We start from the raw sequence: 18,115 nt of genomic DNA on the forward strand, positions 1-18,115 counted from the left end.
TCACTGGGATCTCATTACATTGCAGAATGATTGCACATCCTTTGCTTTATTCTGTTAGTTTTTCTTGTTGATTTGCAACAGCTCTTTACATAGAAGGCATAACTGTCAGGCAATGGCACCCTACTCCAGTACTCTTGACTGGAAAATCCCATGGACGGAGGAGCCTGGTAGGCTGCAGTCCATGGGGTCACCAAGAGTCGGACACAACTGAACAACTTCACTTTCACTTTCCTTCATTGGAGAAGGAAATGGCAACCCACTCCAGTGTTCTTGCCTGGAGAATACCAGGGACGGCAGAGCCTAGTGGGCTGCTGTCTATAGGGTCGCACAGTCAGACACGACTGACGTGACTTAGCAGCAGCAGCATCCTTCTTATGGCAGACTTTCCCCCAAGAGTCACCTGCCTTTTCTGCACACTTATGGCTGTTGTGTGATTTATAATATTTAAAGGTCATCAGATCTCTATCTTTTCCTTTGTGCTCTATGTTTATGCTTTACCCCATCCTGTAATTGCGGCTCAGGAAACTCCTTCCCACATAGTGGTGTTGCAAATAAAGTTTTATTGGAACAGAGCCATGCATATCCTCTTCCATGGGCTCTGTGGCTGCTTATGTGCTATAACAGCAGAGCTGAGCTGGTGCCACAGAGACCATGCAGCATGCAGAGCCAAATATGTTTATTATCTGGCCTTCTGTGAGAAAGTTTGCTTCACTGTGACTAAATGACTCACAAGTGGACAGAGCAGGGGAGAGATGGACCCTACGTACCACATTGTTTTTTGGCCATGATATGCGGTATGTGGGATCTTAGTTCCCCGACCAGGGATGAAACTCGTGTGCACTGCAGTGGGAGGGCAGAGTCTTAACCATTGGACTGATAGACGATCCCACCACCACAGTCTTAATGGGAATCTAACTTCCTGCACGTAATGGCTCCAAAACAGAACACAGCCCCTCCCCTGTGCAGCCACCCAAGGATGAGGCAGATGTGTGCCTGAGAAACAGTAACTCTCTGCTCTGCAAACCTGTTGGTGTTGGTGAGTTTCTGATCACAAGACTGTTCTGCAGTCCGCTTGTTTCCAGAAAGGTCTCGTCCACCGCTACCTGTGTACGTGAACGAGTTCCCATGGTCCTGAAAATGAGACAGAGGGCAGGCTAAACCCTGCACGCAAGGGAAAGGAGAGATACCCTCAAAATGAACCCACACATGCCCATGAGAATGCCAACTGTCAAAGACCCAAGGTGTCAGGACCAGCGACCAAAGAAACAGGTAACACCAAGCGTGGGTGAGATTGTGGAGAAACTGAAACCCTGTGTGTGGCTGGTGAGGATGGAAGCTGGTATGGCTGCTGTGGAAAACGGTATGGACATTCCTCACAAATTAAAAACAGAGTCACCGCAGGCTAGCAATCCCATTTCTGAGTTTATACCCAAAAGAAGTGAAAACAGGGACATGAAGAGATCTGTGCAGACCCAGGTTCACAGCAGCATTATTCACAGGGGCGAGAATGTGGAGACAACCCAGGCATCCACGGATGGATGACTGGATAAACAAAATGTGGTCCAGCCACACACTGGAATATTACCCAGTCTTAAAAAAGGAAGGAGATTCTGATACCTGTTACAGCGTGGATGAACTCTTAAGGACAAGATGCTCAGGGAGATAAGCCAGACACAGAAGGATAAATATATGATTCTATTTATATGTCAGATCCATAGAGACAGAAAGCAGAAGGTACAGGTCAGAAGCTGGGGGAAGGGATGGGGACTCAAGTGTTTAGTGGCGACAGAGTCTTGGTTTCAAAAGATGCAAAAGTTTCTGTGGATGGATGATAGTGACAGTTGCATGACAGTGTGAATATGCTTAATGCCACTGAGCAGTATACTTAAAAATAGTTACGATGGTTAAGTTTTCTGCTACGCGTATTTGCCACAGTTACACACAAATGAAACCAGCTCCCCATACTCACCACATCGTCCTCATACCCTCCAGCCAGGACCAAGGAGTAGGCCCCGTGGTTGCTCCGGCCATGGATACCCGCCACGTGAGGTCGATGGACCCCCGACTCACTGACCTGTGAACCCACCGAGAGGTAAGTGGACCAGACACTACAGAAAAGCTCAACCGCCCTCACTCCCACCTTCAGAGCCAGAGTCTGACCCTTCGACGCAAACGCATCACTCCTGTTAAGAGAACCCTCAGTCCCTGAAGGCAAGAGTCCAAGCCATATCAGGGAAGGACCTGGTGTGAACCCCAGCCTAGCCTCCTGCCCTTGTGGCGGCCCTCCCCAGCAGAGGGGCTGCTGGAAGGCCAGCGCCCGCTGACTGAGCTGCAGTGCCCGACATCTGCACATACCTGGACTCGGAACCTCCACATGGTGCCCACGGGGATGCCCGGGATGGGGCCGAAGTGGTTGGACGGCACGATGGTGCACTCCTTGGTGCGGCCCACGCATGCCATGCCCTGTCCATTCCGAAACAGAGGGGAGAGCAGCGTGAGTGGCCGCAGGAGGGCAGAGGGCAGCAGGGCCCTCCAGAGCCCAGGGCCCCCTCACCTTGCCCCAGTCCCGCTGCGAGGATGATGTGGCCGACGCCATCTTCGCCTTCTTCTTACTCTCCTTCAGCTTCTCGCCCGCCTGCACCACCTCGCTGGAGTCGATCCGGCAGTCAGGGCAGTACCTGTGACCACAGGGACGTCACCCCCTGCCCGAGGCCGCATGGCCGGCCCCCTGCCTTCCTGCACAGCCAAGGCTGCGCAGAAGTGCCGAGGCAGGGAACGGCTTCAACTTAAATTCACGAACTCGACATGCAATCCACTCCCTTGGCCCCACGGGCCACATCAGAAGAGCTCGGTTGCCACATGGGGCGAGTGGCACCCTTGGTGGGCAGCAGACGCTGACCCCTCCCACTGGGAACAGCAGTGCCCGCCACAGTGAAGCCAAGCCCAGCCCCCACACGACCAGTTCAACGGCACCTACTCACTGCCAAGGACTCAGTTCCCTGTCTCCACCAGGAGGGCAGGGGCAGGGCAAAAAACAGCCACCTCTGTTAGTACTTCCAGGTTCTCAAACTAGAGCTGAGCATCACGACTCTCCCGCTCCAGGCCTGAGACACCCGCTCCTGCTTCTGGCCCACAGCACCTCCCTCCCCCCCGCCAGGGAGCCAGGGCCAGGCCACACGGGAAGGATCCCACATCTCCATCGTCTCGGCCAGCTGGGGGCACTCACCACTCCTCCTCAGGGGGCACACTGCTGAGTGGTGGGCACAGGCAGTAGATGTGGAAGGCCATGTCGCACTCGTCGCACATCAGCTGCTTGTCGGGGTCCTGCTTGCCCCCGCACACGTGGCAGGCGCACATGCGGCATAGCTTCCGCTCATCGTCCTTACAGTGTTTGCAGGAGGGCCCGCTCTTCCCTGAATCCCGGGAAGCAGGGGGATGGGATCAGATCTGGCAGGGCCCCACCCTGCCACCCTGCACCCCATCACACACACAGCACGGAGGGGTTTTACAGTGTCTGCAGGAGGGTCTGCTCTTCCCTGGATGTGGGGTGGGGTGTCAGCTCAGGCATGACCCCCACCCCTGCACCCACCCTCAACCCAGCACAGAGGGGCTGGATCAGAACTCACTTCTCATCGGGTTTTCCACCATGGGGTTCCCCTCGCCCGGACGCTCGATCTTGAAAACTTCATCCACGAAGACAATCCGACAGTCGTTGAGAGAATCACCCCTACAAGAGAACAGGCCTGTTAGGACGACCAGCGGGCAGTCCCAACGAAGACCCCAAAAGACCCAGCCACTTGGACATGTTCTCACAGCCCATGAACAGCTCTGATTCTAATCAAATCGCAGAAGAGGCTTTCGCAGGGCCCTGTGAAATTACCTAGCTACTACCCTTGCATATTCAAGTCCTATCAAATCAGGAACAAGGTGAAAACAACAAATAAGCCAGAATTTCATTATGTGATACATTTGAGAGAATAATTTTTAACCTTTGGGAGGTGACACCCACTAATTGGCAAGGCCCATTAAACAAGGCTCAATAGGCAAAAACTATAAAGCAAGTTCTGAATTTTTTAAAAATTACAAAAATTCCTCTAGGTTAAAATGACCCCAGGCTCATCTCACTACTTCCATCAGACCATCTGACTGCCTCCATCGGATCACCCCACCACTACATCGACAACCTACTAGGGAAAGCAAGTGTGAATCATGTATAATTTCACACTTTCCGAGAACCACATTTAAATAGTAAAAAGTAGATGGCATCAATTTGAACGTGCTCCTTGGAAGGAAAGCTATGACAAACCAAGAAAGACATCGTATTTAAAAGCAGAGACATCACTTTGCCAATAGAAGTCCATATAGTCGAAGCGATGGTTTTTTCAGTAGTCATGTACAGATGTGAGAGCTGGACCACAAAGAAGGCTAAGCACTAAAGAACTGATGCTTTTGAATTGTGCTGGAGAAGACTCTTAAGAGTCCCTTGGACTGCAAGGAGATCAAGCCAGTCAATCCTAAAGGAAATCAGTCCTGAATATTCATTGGAAGGACTGATGCTGAAGCTGAAACTCCAATACTTTGGCCACCTGTTGCAAAGACCTGACTCACTGGAAAAGACCCTGATGGCTGGGAAAGACTGAAGGCAAAAGGAGAAGAGGGCAGCAGAAGATGAGATGGTTAGACAGCATCACTGACTCAATGGACATGAGTTTGAGCAAACTCAAAGAGATAATGAAGGACAGAGGAGCCTGGTATGCTGCAGTGGCAGACATGACTTGGCAACTGAACAACAAATGTAACCCAATGTATACAAAGTATCATTTCAATGTGTAATGAATGTTCAGGAATGATTAACAATCGCTAGTTTACACTCTTTTTCAGCACTAAGTTTTTGAAATCCAGGGTATATCACAGCATATCTCAATGAGTCCTGGCCACATTTCAAGCGCTTGGCAGCATGTGACTCGTGACTACAAGACTAAATGGCACATGTCCAGATCTACCCACCAGTTCACAGGGAACACGGAAACAGAGGAACAGAGGAAATGACACCAGGAGGATGCTGGTGGAGAATCCAGACTGTACAGATTTTATGTGACAAACCCAGCCTCCCCAACAAACAAGGAAAAGGAGAGAAAAACAAAAGGACAGGAAACCTAAGATAAAGGAGACTTAAAAAAAGATCTACTGTGGATTTCCCTGGTGGTCCAGTGGCTAAGACTCCAAGCTCCCAATGCAGGGGGGCCAGGTTCCATCCCTGGTCAGGGAGCTAGATTCCACATGCCACAACTAAAGATCCTGAGTGCTGCAACAAAGAGTTCACATGCCACAACTACGGCCTGGCACAGCTAAAGAAATAAGCAAACACAAATATTTTTAAAAGAAACAGATCTACCAACTTAACTGAAATCTGTGGACATTACTTAAACAAACAAATTATTTTTTTCTAAATGTGAGTCAATTGGCAGACAGAACAATGACTGGATAGATGTTAAGAAATTCAATTTTCTGTTGTCATAATAGCATGAAAACTGTTTCTGTAAAAGAGTCATTTTAAAGAAATACACTCAAAAGTATTAACAGATACAATGATTCGATGCCTGGGAATTACTTCAATTTAACGGGACGGACGTGGTTACATTCTCAGATGAAGGAAAATTAAAAGAATGTTGCTAGCTGATACTCCTTTATAGAATAATGGAGGAAAGTTCTTCAAGTAGATAGAAAATTAAGAAGGAAGGCATCTGGGAGAAAAAAGACAACAGAAAGGGCAGAAATATGGGTATGTACAGTAGATTATGTTCCTTATGCATTTTCTAAGTCATACATGACGATAGAAATCAAGACACCGTCTGACACTCAAGACAGTGAGTATAAAGGAATGTAAATGCATGAAAGATTTCCACACTTCCCTCAAAGTGGTAACAGAGATACTGGTATGTCACAGGCTTATATGACAGAATCCAGAGAAACCACTAAGAAAACTATGCAAAACAATACATTCCAAAAGACCACCAATAAATCAAGATAGAATCCTAAAAAATGCTTACATAACCCATAGGAAGGAGTAAGAGAAACAGGAAAAAGAAAATGGGGAAGCAAACAGAACACAAGTAACAAAATGGCAGGCTCAAGCTCTGATGACTCAGTGTTAAAGAATCCGCCTGCAGTGCGGGACACGCTGAAATCCCTGGGTCGGGAAGATCCCCTGGAGAAAGAAATGGCAGCCCATCCCAGTGTTCTTGCCTAGGAATCCCATGGACAGAGGAGCCTGTGGACTACAGTCCATGGAGTCGGACACACCTGAGCAGCACACAAGCCCTAGCATACCAATAATCGCCTTAGATGTGTAATGGTCAAGATACTGTTGATCCCTGACCAACATGAATTTGAACTTCATGAATCCAATTATTGGTGGATTTTTCCAATAGGAAATGCTATAGTACCACACAATCCCCAGTTGGTTGAATCCTCAAATGAGCAACCACAAATACAATGGAACCAGAGATGGGAGGATGGACTGTAAGTTATGCTTGGATTCTCATCTGCACAGAGGTTGGTGCCTCTAACTCCCTAGTTGTTCAAGGTCCAATAATGTATGCCAAGTGGTGGACTTCCCTGGGGGTGCAGTCGTTAGGAGTCCAAACTTCCACTGCAGGGGGCATGAGTTCAATCCCTGGTTAGAGAACTAAGATCCCACATGCTGTGTGTTGCAGCCAAAAAAATATTTAAATAATGGCCAGAAAACATAACACATGCCAAGGAAGATGCAGACTTGATGAAGTGGATTAAAAAAAAAAAAAAAGACCCAACTATATACTGTTTATGAGAAACTCTAAATTCAACCACAGTGGTAGAGATACACCATGCATATTCATTCATTCACTTATGGCCATTCTGTGTGGTTTGTAGGATCTTAGTTCCCTGATCAGGGATCAAACCTAGGCTCCCTGTAGTAGAAACAAAAGTCTTAACCACTGGACTGCCAGGGAGCTCCCCATTTACTTTTTTTTTTATTTTAAAAAGTGTTATCAATTCACATATACATATCTCAGATAAAACAGACTTCAGAGCAAAGGAAATTACTGGAGACACAAAGAGATATATTACGTAAGGAAGAGAAAGACGTAACACACGTGAGTATGTCCACATCAAACAACAGAGCCTCATGATTCTGAAGCTGACAGCAGAAACAGGCAAATCCAGTTACAGCTGAACACCGGGACACCCCCTCAGCACAGGACAGAAGTAACAGGCTGAACATCCGCAGGAATGAGAAGATGTGAACACCACAATCAGCCAACACAGTCTAACTGATGTAAATAGAACATTTGCCCCAACAACAGAATGTACTTTAAAAAAAAAAAAAGAACTGTGCAATATTCACCAAGACAGACCCCACTCTGAACCATAAAACAAACCTCGACAAGGACTGGAATCATATAGTGTATGTTCCTGGACCATATCAAAGTCAAACTGGAAATTGGCAACAGAAAGACAATGCAAAAATCTCTAAACACTTGAGAGTTAAACTCCATATTTCTCAATAAGCCAGGAGCCAAAGAGGAAGTGTTAAAGGAAATTGTAAAAACAGAGATAACTGAATAAAAAGAAAAACAACATAGCAAAATATGTGGAAACCAGGTAAGGCAGTGCTGAGGGGGAAATTTACAGTACTACAATGCTTACATTAGACTTATAATAATCTAAGTTGCTACCTCAAAAAGACTAGAAAAAGGGCAACATCAACTCAAAAAATGGAGAAAATGATAAAGATGACAGCAGGGAGGGGTCAAGACTTCAAGCTTCCACTGCAGAGGGCATAGTTCCTGGTCAGGGAACTAATATGTCACCTATCTCAGCCGTAACTAACTAACTATATACTTTTTTTTAAGATGAAAGCAGAAATCAAAGATATAGAAAACAAGAAAACAACATTCTAAGCAAGGAAACAAAAAGCAAGTTATTATTTTTTTTAACAATCACATCACTGCGCCAGGGCTGATGCCTGGACCTTGCCCCTATCAGCCTCCTCCCTGGTCTCCCTGCTGCCACGCTGCCCCCTGCAGTCAACTCCCAGCTCGCTTGCCTGAGCGATGATTCTAATTACAGGTGGCATCTATGCTCTTCTGTGGTGGCTCAGATAGTAGAGTTTGCCTTCAATGAAGGAGACCTGAATTCAATTGCTGAGTCGGTAAGATCCCCTGGACAAGGGAATGACAAGCCACTCCAGGATTTCTGCCTGCAGAATTTCATGGACAGAAGAGCCTGGAGGGTTATGGTTCATAGGGTCGCAGAGTCGGACATAACTGAGCAACTGACACATAACACTTACTCTGTGCTCTCAGGCTCCAAGCAAGGGCTGCCAGCAACAGAGAATACACACCAGCTCTGCACCCCTCCCAGCCGTGTCCTGAACACTTCCTCCTCCCCCTCTCCCCTCTAGCCCACTGGCCTCCTCAAGAGGCCACAAAGACACCAAGAATGGTCCTGCCCCAGGGCCTCTGCACTCACTGTGCCTGTGCTCCAGACACGTGCCCGGATACCCATGTCTTGTATACAACATATACAGGGGCATCATTCAGCCACCAAAAAAGGTTCATCGTGCAACATGTACGGACCTTACGAAAAAAGCCAGACACAGAAAGACACATAGTGTATGATTCCACTTAGGTGAGGTCCCTAGGAGTCAGATTCACAGATCCTGAAGGTAGGTGGTGGGGGCAGGGCCGGGGAGGTCAGTGTTTCAAGGGGACAGAGTTTCAGTTTGGGAAGATGAGAAAGTTCTGGAGATGGATGATGGTGGGGGTGGGGATGGTTGCCCCAACAATGTGAATGTGCTTAATGCCACTGAGCGGTGCACTTGAAAATGGTTAAGGTGCTAAGTGCTTCCCTGGTGGCCCAGTGGCGAAGAAAACACCGTCAATGTAGGGGACACGGGTTTGATCCCTGGTCCGGAAAGATCCCACACGCTGCAGGACAACTAAGTCTGCACACAACTACTGGAAGCGCACACACTCGAGAGCCTGTGCTCCGCAACAAGAGAAGCCACTGCAGTGAGAAGGCCATGCAATGCAACTCCCCCCAACCCCCCCCCACCACTCGCCACAACCAGAGAAAGTCCACACACAGCAACAAAGACCCAGTGAGGCCAAATAAGTAAATAGATTTTAAAAAAAGAAAGACATCTTAAAATGGTAAAGATGTTAAGCTTTCTACACACACAGAGAGAAGCCTGGTAGAAAGGGTTCAGCAAATATGTTCTGCAAAGGGCCTGGCAGTAAATATTTTCAGCTTTGGAGGCTGCCACCCAGCTCTCTTCTGGGCGCCCTCCTAACATGGAGCAGCCACAGTGAAGCAGTGAACAGATGGGTGTGGCTCAGTGCCAATAAACCTTTATTTGCCTGTCAGAGCTGAGGGCCAGCTCTGGCCTGTGGCCAGCAGCCTGTTGACCCCTGATGTGAAGGGCACCCCGGGTAGGAGTGTGAGGTTCTGGGTATGTTCTTGCCTGTCTGTGCACACACACGTGACCCAGTAAGGTGCTGGGACCAGCCATGTCTCCGGACAGGAGAACCAGGTGACCAGGGAACAGAAGGAAGAATATTAAGCGTGGCCTTCAGTACTTTCCGGACCTGGCCATATTTTTTCACCTGTTTGCCAAATTTAAAACAACAAGCATATGAGAACAAGGAAGCTGGAAACCTCTGCCAGGGCCCCGGAAATAGTTCCGCAGGTGGGGCGTAGAGGGCCCGGGGAGAAGGCGAGGGCCGGGCGGACTCACCCGATCCTGACGTTGGCGTGCAGCTCCCGTGCCGTCCTGGTCTCACGTTTCCGCAGGATCTCGGCATCGTACCAGAAGCCGCGGTCCTTGGGGAGGTCTGGGTTGTAGTTGACCATGACCACCTGGCCCACCTGCAGGTCCTCCCACTTGATGGTGTGTCGGGCTCGAGCCCGGACGTTCTGTGAGGTCATCTGGACCACTCCGTTCTCTGGGTAGCTGGAGGGGAGAGCCCTGAGCTCAGACCTCAGGTACCAGCAGGACTCACCCCATTACCGGGAGACAAGCCGGGCAGAGAGGGCCGCCTGGTGTGCAGGTCTGAGCTAAACTCATCACAGCAGCCCAGAAAGGCCCCTCCCCAAGAGCTCATCTGTTGGTGTCAATAACACACAGGCACTGTAACACGTTTCAATTACAGCGGCCCCCAGCCTTTGCAGCACCGGGGACTGGGTTCATGGAAGACAGCTCATCAGGCATTAGAGCCAGGGGGTTGAGGACCTAACCCCTGGCACCCTGACAAGCAGTGCTTATTGGCACCTAATCTGGAAACAGGGGCTTCCAAGGTGGTGACAATAGCAGTAAAGACCCCGCTGGCCAATGCAGGAGACGGAAGAGATGAGGGTTCGACGCCTGGGTCAGGAAGATCCCCTGGAGAAGGAACTGGCAACCCACTCCCGTATTCTTGCCTGGAGAATCCCATGGACAGAAGAGCCTGGTGGGCTACAGTCCACGGGGTCGTAGAGTCGGACACGACTGAAGTGGCTTAGCATGCCATGCACCCTGCTCATTTAGGGACACTGCTCAATCTGGAAATAGGATTGTTGTAGATAAGAGAAGTTAAGATCAGGTCTTGATAGAGAAGAAAGGTCCTAAACCTAGTGACTGATGGATGAGAGGCAGACAGAGGAGAGCAATGCAGGAAGAGGAGGCAGAGGCAGGAGGGAGGATCACAGCCACGAGCCAGGATAGCCAGTCCTGCTGGAAGAGACAGAAAGGATTCTCCCCTCCAGGTTCTACGAGGGTCTCAGCCTTCTCATCACCTTGGTTTTGGACTTAGGGCCTCCAGGACCATGAGAGGATAGACTATTCCAGCAACAGCAGCAATACTTTGGAGCAGCCATAGAAAACTAAGACAGAAGGAAATGCGGGGAGGGAAAGCTTTTTTCCATACATGTGTGTTGATGGTGACTTTTGTAGACGGAAGACATTATCTAAAAAAGACAGGAAGTCATTATTCTGAATATGCAGGAATTCCAAGTGGCCTCAAAAAAGGCGTAAGACAACTGGCTAAAGAGAAGGCACTGGTGACCCACTCCAGTGCTCTTGCCTGGAAAATCCCGTGGATGGAGGAGCCTGGTGGGCTGCAGTCCATGGGGTCACTAAGAGTTGGACACGACTGAGCGACTTCACTTTCACTTTTCATTTTCATGCATTGGAGAAGGAAATGGCAACCCACTCTAGTGTTCTTGCCTACAGGATCCCAGGGACGGGGGAGCCTGGTGGGCTGCCATCTATGGGGTCGCACAAGAGTCGGACACGACTGACGCGACTTAGCAGCAGCAGCATATTCTAAGTAACACAACAGTAAAGCAACCAAACACCAATAAAAATTAACAAAAGATAAATAAGTAAAAAAATTTTTAAAACCTAACATTGCAAAGCAACTATACTCTAGTAAAAGCTATTTAAAAATAAATTAAATTAAATAAAATAAATAAATAAAAGCATATCCCATTAGCAACAAAGTTTAGCCTCAGCCTAGAGCGGGGACGATCCCAACTCTACTGTGATGAGCTGGTTAGCCTGGTGTTCATTATTTTTGCTAATAAAGTGCCAAGAACAAGGGTTGTCCAAGTGGTGCTAGTGGTAAAGAAGCTGCCTGCCAATGCAAGAGACATAAGAGACACGGGTTCGACCCCTGGGTGGGGAAAATCCCCTGGAGAAGGAAATGGCAACCCACTGTAGTACTTTCGTCTGGGGAAATCCCATGGACAGAGGAGCCTGGAGAGCTGCAGTCCACAGGGCTGCAAAGCACTGGACACGACTGAAGCAACTTAGCATCAAGGGTTGCCAAGGACCAGATAGTCAATACTCACAGCTTTGTGAGCTGCAAGGTGTCTGCTGTGAACACTCAACTCGGCTATTACCACAAGAGCAGTCACAGACGGACAAGATGTAAACAAATGGGTGCTGGTGTGTTTCAATAAAGCAGCTTTATCGTCAAAAACAGGATGCGGGCCAGATCTGGCCTGAGGGTGGGAAGCTTGTGAACCCTGACCAAGAGGATGGGAATCTGGCACCTACTACCATTCGCTCATCCAACTACTTCAGTAATTTTTAGAGCTAAGCTTAGGATGTGCCAGAAAGATGTGGGCAATAAGAAACTCTGCAGGGAAACAGATGAAGCTCTAGTGTCCTCATACAACATGAGCTCCCTATAGGCAGGCAGGCTTGCCCTCGGTTATGAACTGTATCCCCCACACACATTCTGAAGCCCTAACATCCACTGTGACTGTATCTGGAGACAGGGCCCTTAAAGGTTGTTATTGTTTAGTCACTAAGCCGTGTCCAACTCTTTGTGACCCCACGGACTGCAGCCTTCCAGGCTCCTCTGTCCTCAGGATTCTCCAGGCAAGAATACTGCAGTGGGTGGCCATTCCCTTCTCCAGGGGATCTTCCCAACCCAGGGATCAAACCCAGGTCTCCCGCATTGCAGGCAGATTCTCTACCATCTGAGCCACCAGGGAAGCCCAGGCTGTAATCAGTTAAATGAGCTCATAAGGACAGGGCTCTAATCTAATAGGACTGGTGTCCTTATTAGAGAAGACACCGGAGCTCGCTCTCTCCAAACTCAGAGGAAAGGCCACGTGAGGACGCAGTGAGAAGATGGCTGTGTCCAATCCAGGAGGAGAGCCCTCACCAGGAGCTGACCCTGCCAGCACACTGAGCTCAGACTTCCAGCCTCCGGGACCGTGAGAAGATACACGCCTGATGCTGAAGTCACCCAGCCTGCGGCATGTGGTTATGGCCAGCCAAGCCAACTCAGAGCCCCTCACTGTTCACAGACGGGAATTCCCCGGGCCCATCACAGGGCTTGCCACATGCTAAGTGCTCCATAAACACTCTGAATTCCTACGACGGAGGGAGGGGACATCACCACCCAGGCAGCTCCAAACACCAGGTCCTCGGAGCCGCTGCTGTCCCGGGCCCACCCCGAGAATACTCACTCATCGTATTTCACGTGATAGATGATGTCGTCCTCTGGCTTTGAGCTGGAGCTGCTGGGCTGGTCGTGAGCCGGAGCCTTCCTTGTTACCCTGATGACCTTGGCCTCGAACCACGCGCCCATATTCGTGTCCCTTGCATCCACATACTCGCCGACCTGCCGGGAAAAGCTCTCATTTGGCCCCAGGGAAATCTGTGAAGGGTCATGGTCTTAAGGGGAGGAGGGCAGCAGATCAGTACTTAGACGGCCCCTGCAAGGACCACAGGGAAGACACCCACAGGTCCGGTTCCAGGGTTCTGCTTTAGGGGCAGAGAAGGAACCCCTGAGCACTGATGTTTCCACCACGGGACTGAGATGACATAGGGCAGGACGGGGGGCTGCCCAGCCACGGGGATCAGGGGCTGCATGGGGATAGCGATGCAGGAGCCCCACCTTGTAGAGGCCCAGCTCCGTCTCATCACACTCATCCTCGTCTGCCTTCCCTTCTGGCTCATTGGCGGCCTCACCGCTGTTGGAGGACTTGTCCGACTCGCTCTGGGCCAGGCCGCAGCCAGAGTCTGTGTCCGAGAGCTCAGAGTCCCTCTCCTTGATTCCACTGCTGCTGCCGGGAACAGGGACGGGCAGCACAAGGCTCTGCCGGACCAGGAGCTGGATGGTGTCGTTCAGGCGGACGTCGTAGTCAAACAGCGTGTGGCCGTCCTCCATCTGCAGGGACGCAGGCCAAGGTCACCAGGCGAGGGAGCCCACGGTGGGGAGTGGGGGGGATGATGGCCCACACCCGCCCTGGCGGAGGCCTGCCAGCTCCTGGGGACAAGGTCACCGAAGCCCTATCCAGTGAGGACGCCTGCTGCCACATGGGGGCGTCCCCGGGAGCATGTGGCCCAACCCCACTGAGCCATGGCCACACATCAGGTGTCGGGGGAGGCTGTAATCCTTTATGTGCTTTGGAACTTCTGTTACAGTAAACAAGCATTGCCGGTACCCCTGGCTCTCAGGGAGAGTGACCTGCCCTGGGGGCGATGCTGTAGGGACATTTCTGGTTGTCTTGACAAGGTGGGGGGTGCTGGGAATGCCCGGGATGGCCCGCAGAGAGAACACCTTTCTGTGATTTCCGCCCACACTAGGCACTCACTGATGGGGAGGCTAGGAGCCAGCAGGGCTCTATGATCCACTGGCACCGGGTGACTCACCAGGTATGTGAAGGGGTCTGGCTTCGGAGCACGTAACTAGGGGACTAAAGTCCTTGTGCTGGGAGTAATCTTTCCATAAGGAACTGCCCCAGGGCACCCCACCGACACCCGACAAGGACCCTCAGCCCTCGGGATCCAGAACACCCTGAGGCAGGCTCTGCTGATCTCCGATCGCTCTCTGGGGGGGTGGGCAGGGGGCTATCATGGACACCACAGGAGCAGCAGCCCTGCCCTCCACCCTCTGGATGCTGGGAGCACCCCAGGTGTGACAACCATGGAGGGCCTCCAACATCACCCAGTGTCCCCTGGTTCAGAAGCAGTGCCCTCAAGAAAGGAAGGAAAGGACCTCCCTGGGGGCTCAGTGGTAAAGAATCCACCTGCCAAGGCAGGGTTCAACCCCTGGTCTGGGAAGATCCCATGTGCCTCGGAGCAACTAAGCCCGTGCTCCAGAAGCCCATGTGCCAGAACTACTGAGCTCTCATTCCTAGAGCCCCGCTCCTCAAGAGAAGCCACAGCAGTGAGAAGCCAGGACACTGCAACTAGACAGTAGCTCCCGCTCACCCCAGCTAGAGAAAAGCCTGTGCAGCAATGAAGACCCAGCACAGCCAAATCAAGTAAATTTTAAAAAAAAGAAAGAAAAGAACACACAAAAGTCAACTTTCCCTCCTTCCCAATTTTTAACCGGAAGCTGCTGGTTCAAAGGGCTGATTGCCATTAATATGCAAACAGCACCTGGGGTCATGGGGAGGGCACGTTCCAGGTAGTGGTTGTTAATCTTCTTTCATCACAAACCTGAGAACAGAATGGCTGAGAACCCCTCTCCCCCAGAAAGACACAAGTGAACACACTTGCTGCAGAGGCCACCAGGGCCCCCTGAAGCCCACCCTGCACAGCCAGGCCCATGCTGCCTGCTCACCCGAAGCCCAGCAAGAGCCTCCGATATGCCCTGCTCTGCTTGGCTGCCGGGGGGATCAGAGAGAGACAGCGCCAGCCCTCCTACACGGGGCCAACACAGGACAGCGGAGACAGCAGAAGGGACACACACGCACTGTCACAGCCCAGGGCCCAACGACTGATGGACAGATCAACAACACAGTGAGGTCATCCTCATGCTGGGATGTTCCTCATCTCTAAAAAGGAGAGAAGGCACGTCCCCGGCAGTCCAGTGGTTGAGACTCTGCATTTTCACTGCAGGGGGCACAGGTTCAATTCCTGGTCGGTGAACTAAGATCCCCAAGCCACATGGCAAGGCCAAAATAAAAAAGTCAACATAGGTTTCTCAGTTATACCAATTGCACTATCTGGCAGGAGACAGGTGGGGAGAATGGCGGTGGGAGGGGGGGTGGCGGCCACAGGGTATATGAGAAATTTCTGTACCTTCCTCTTAAATCTGTGAACCTAAAACTGCTCTAAAAACTAATGTTTATTAGTTTAAAAACAATGGTGGAGAAACAAGTGTCCCCAGCATCATTATGACAAGGAAACCAGCAGGACATCATTAAAATGTCATTAAAAAGGATGATGACCAATCCCTATCAAACTACCAACGGTATTTTTCACAGAACTAGAACAAATAATTTCACAATTTGTATGGAAATACAAAAAACCTCTAATAGCCAAAGTAATCCTGAGAAAGAAGAATGGAACTGGAGGAATCAATCTGCCTGACTTCAGACTCTACTACAAAGCCACAGTCATCAAGACAGTATGGTACTGGCCCAAAGACAGAAATATAGATCAATGGAACAGAATAGAAAGCCCAGAGATAAATCCACGAACCTATGGTCACCTTATCTTCGACAAAGGAGGCAAGGATATACAATGGAAAAAAGACAACCTCTTTAACAAGTGGTGCTGGGAAAACTGGTCAACCACCTGTAAAAGAATGAAACTAGAACACTTTCTAACACCATACACAAAAATAAACTCAAAATGGATTAAAGATCTAAATGTAAGACCAGAAACTATCAAACTCCTAGAGGAGAACATAGGCAAAACACTCTCCGACATAAATCACAGCAGGATCCTCTATGACCCACATCCCAGAATTTTAGAAATAAAAGCAAAAATAAACAAATGGGACCTAATGAAACTTAAAAGCTTTTGCACAACAAAGGAAACTATAAGCAAGGTGAAAAGACAGTCCTCAGATTGGGAGAAAATAATAGCAAACGAAGCAACAGACAAAGGATTAATCTCAAAAATATACAAGCAACTCCTCCAGCTCAACTCCAGAAAAATAAATGACCCAATCAAAAAATGGGCCAAAGAACTCAACAGACATTTCTCCAAGGAAGACATACAGATGGCTAACAAACACATGAAAAGATGCTCAACATCACTCATTATCAGAGAAATGCAAATCAAAACCACAATGAGGTACCATTATACGCCAGTCAGGATGGCTGCTATCCAAAAGTCTACAAGCAATAAATGCTGGAGAGGGTGTGGAGAAAAGGGAACCCTCTTACACTGTTGGTGGGAATGCAAATTAGTACAGCCATTATGGAAAACAGTGTGGAGATTTCTTAAAAAGCTGGAAATAGAACTGCCATCTGACCCAGCAATCCCACTTCTGGGCATACACACCAAGGAAACCGGATCTGAAAGAGACACGTGCACCCCAATGTTCATCGCAGCACTGTTTATAATAGCCAGGACATGGAAGCAACCCAGATGCCCATCAGCAGACGAATGGATGAGGAAGCTGTGGTACATATACACCATGGAATATTACTCAGCCATTAAAAAGAATTCATTTGAATCAGTTCTAATGAGATGGATGAAACTGGAGCCCATTATACAGAGCGAAGTAAGCCAGAAATATAAAGACCATTACAGTATACTAACACATATATATGGACTTTAGAAAGATGGTAACGATAACCCTATATGCAAAACAGAAAAAGAGACTCAGATGCATAGAACAGACTTGTGGACTCTGGGAGAAGGCGAGGGTGGGATGTTTCAAGAGAACAGCATTGAAACATGTATATTATCTAGGGTGAAACAGATAACCAGCCCAGGTTGGGTACATGAGACAAGTGCTCGGGCCTGGTGCACTGGGAAGACCCAGAGGGATCGGGTGGAGAGGGAGGTGGGAGGGGGGACTGGGATGGGGAATACATGTAAATCCATGGCTAATTCATTTCAATGTATGACAAAAACTACTGTAATGATGTAAAGTAATTAGCCTCCAACTAATTTAAAAAAAAAAAAGATTAAAAAAATAATAATAATAATAAATAAAAAAAACAAAACAAAACAAAAAAAAAAAAGGATGATGACAAGAGGCAGGCACCTGGTGCCCAGCACCTGCACGGTTAGGCAGACACCCCTCAGCACTGCGGACATTAAGCACCCCCACTCTGATCATTCTCTTTCTGGGGAGGTGGAGCAGAATCCCTGCTCCCCCAACTTGATGTCAGGAACACCCCCTAGTTGTGATAACTGATGTCTCCAGACACTGCCCAGAGCCCCAGCAGGGCCAAACACTCCCCAGGGAGAACCACTGAACTAGAGACAGGTAGCCTGGCACTTATCATGCTCAGGGCAGCATCATCTGCCAGCCAAGCAGCGGTTCATTCCTACAAAGACATAGGACACAGCTGAGCATGACAGCTAAATGCAGGGGAGTAGAGGCATTCCCCACACACATCAGGGGAAGCAAGGATGGTTTCAGAGGATGAGAAATAATAAACCAAAGCACCAGGACAGGGGAGAGGCAGTGGGAGAGACTCGGGGCCAGGAGGGGGCATGTGGTCGGACTTCTGTTTTACAAGAAGCTCCGGGATAGAGGCCTAGCAGGAGCCAGGGTGGCAGAGCTGGGGGCGGGGGCAGAAAGGCAGCTGGGGGTGTGCAGGACAAGGAGGGTGGGGGGGAGATCAGGACCTGGCTGAGGGCTGTAGCTAAAGGCGGCAG

General features: G+C 49.5%; 1 protein-coding gene across 4 annotated transcripts in view; it reads right to left on the reverse strand.

Annotated features, from left to right (window-relative positions):
- Positions 1–18,115, reverse strand: part of UHRF1 (ubiquitin like with PHD and ring finger domains 1) — a 35,185-nt gene that overhangs the window by 9,579 nt on the left and 7,491 nt on the right. For all 4 annotated transcript variants that reach the window (XM_020901151.2, XM_020901149.2, XM_020901150.2 and 1 more), the window contains 9 exons: positions 13,437–13,709; positions 13,006–13,160; positions 9,782–9,997; positions 3,627–3,727; positions 3,227–3,413; positions 2,555–2,678; positions 2,356–2,463; positions 1,970–2,074; positions 1,025–1,131 (listed from right to left, as the gene is read on the reverse strand). In XM_020901151.2, the coding sequence (XP_020756810.1) occupies positions 1,025–1,131; positions 1,970–2,074; positions 2,356–2,463; positions 2,555–2,678; positions 3,227–3,413; positions 3,627–3,727; positions 9,782–9,997; positions 13,006–13,160; positions 13,437–13,709 (1,376 nt within the window). The remainder of the gene's footprint in view (positions 1–1,024; positions 1,132–1,969; positions 2,075–2,355; positions 2,464–2,554; positions 2,679–3,226; positions 3,414–3,626; positions 3,728–9,781; positions 9,998–13,005; positions 13,161–13,436; positions 13,710–18,115) is intronic.

Source organism: Odocoileus virginianus, chromosome 3, assembly GCF_023699985.2.
Source record: "Odocoileus virginianus isolate 20LAN1187 ecotype Illinois chromosome 3, Ovbor_1.2, whole genome shotgun sequence".
Classification (NCBI taxonomy): Eukaryota; Metazoa; Chordata; class Mammalia; order Artiodactyla; family Cervidae; genus Odocoileus; species Odocoileus virginianus.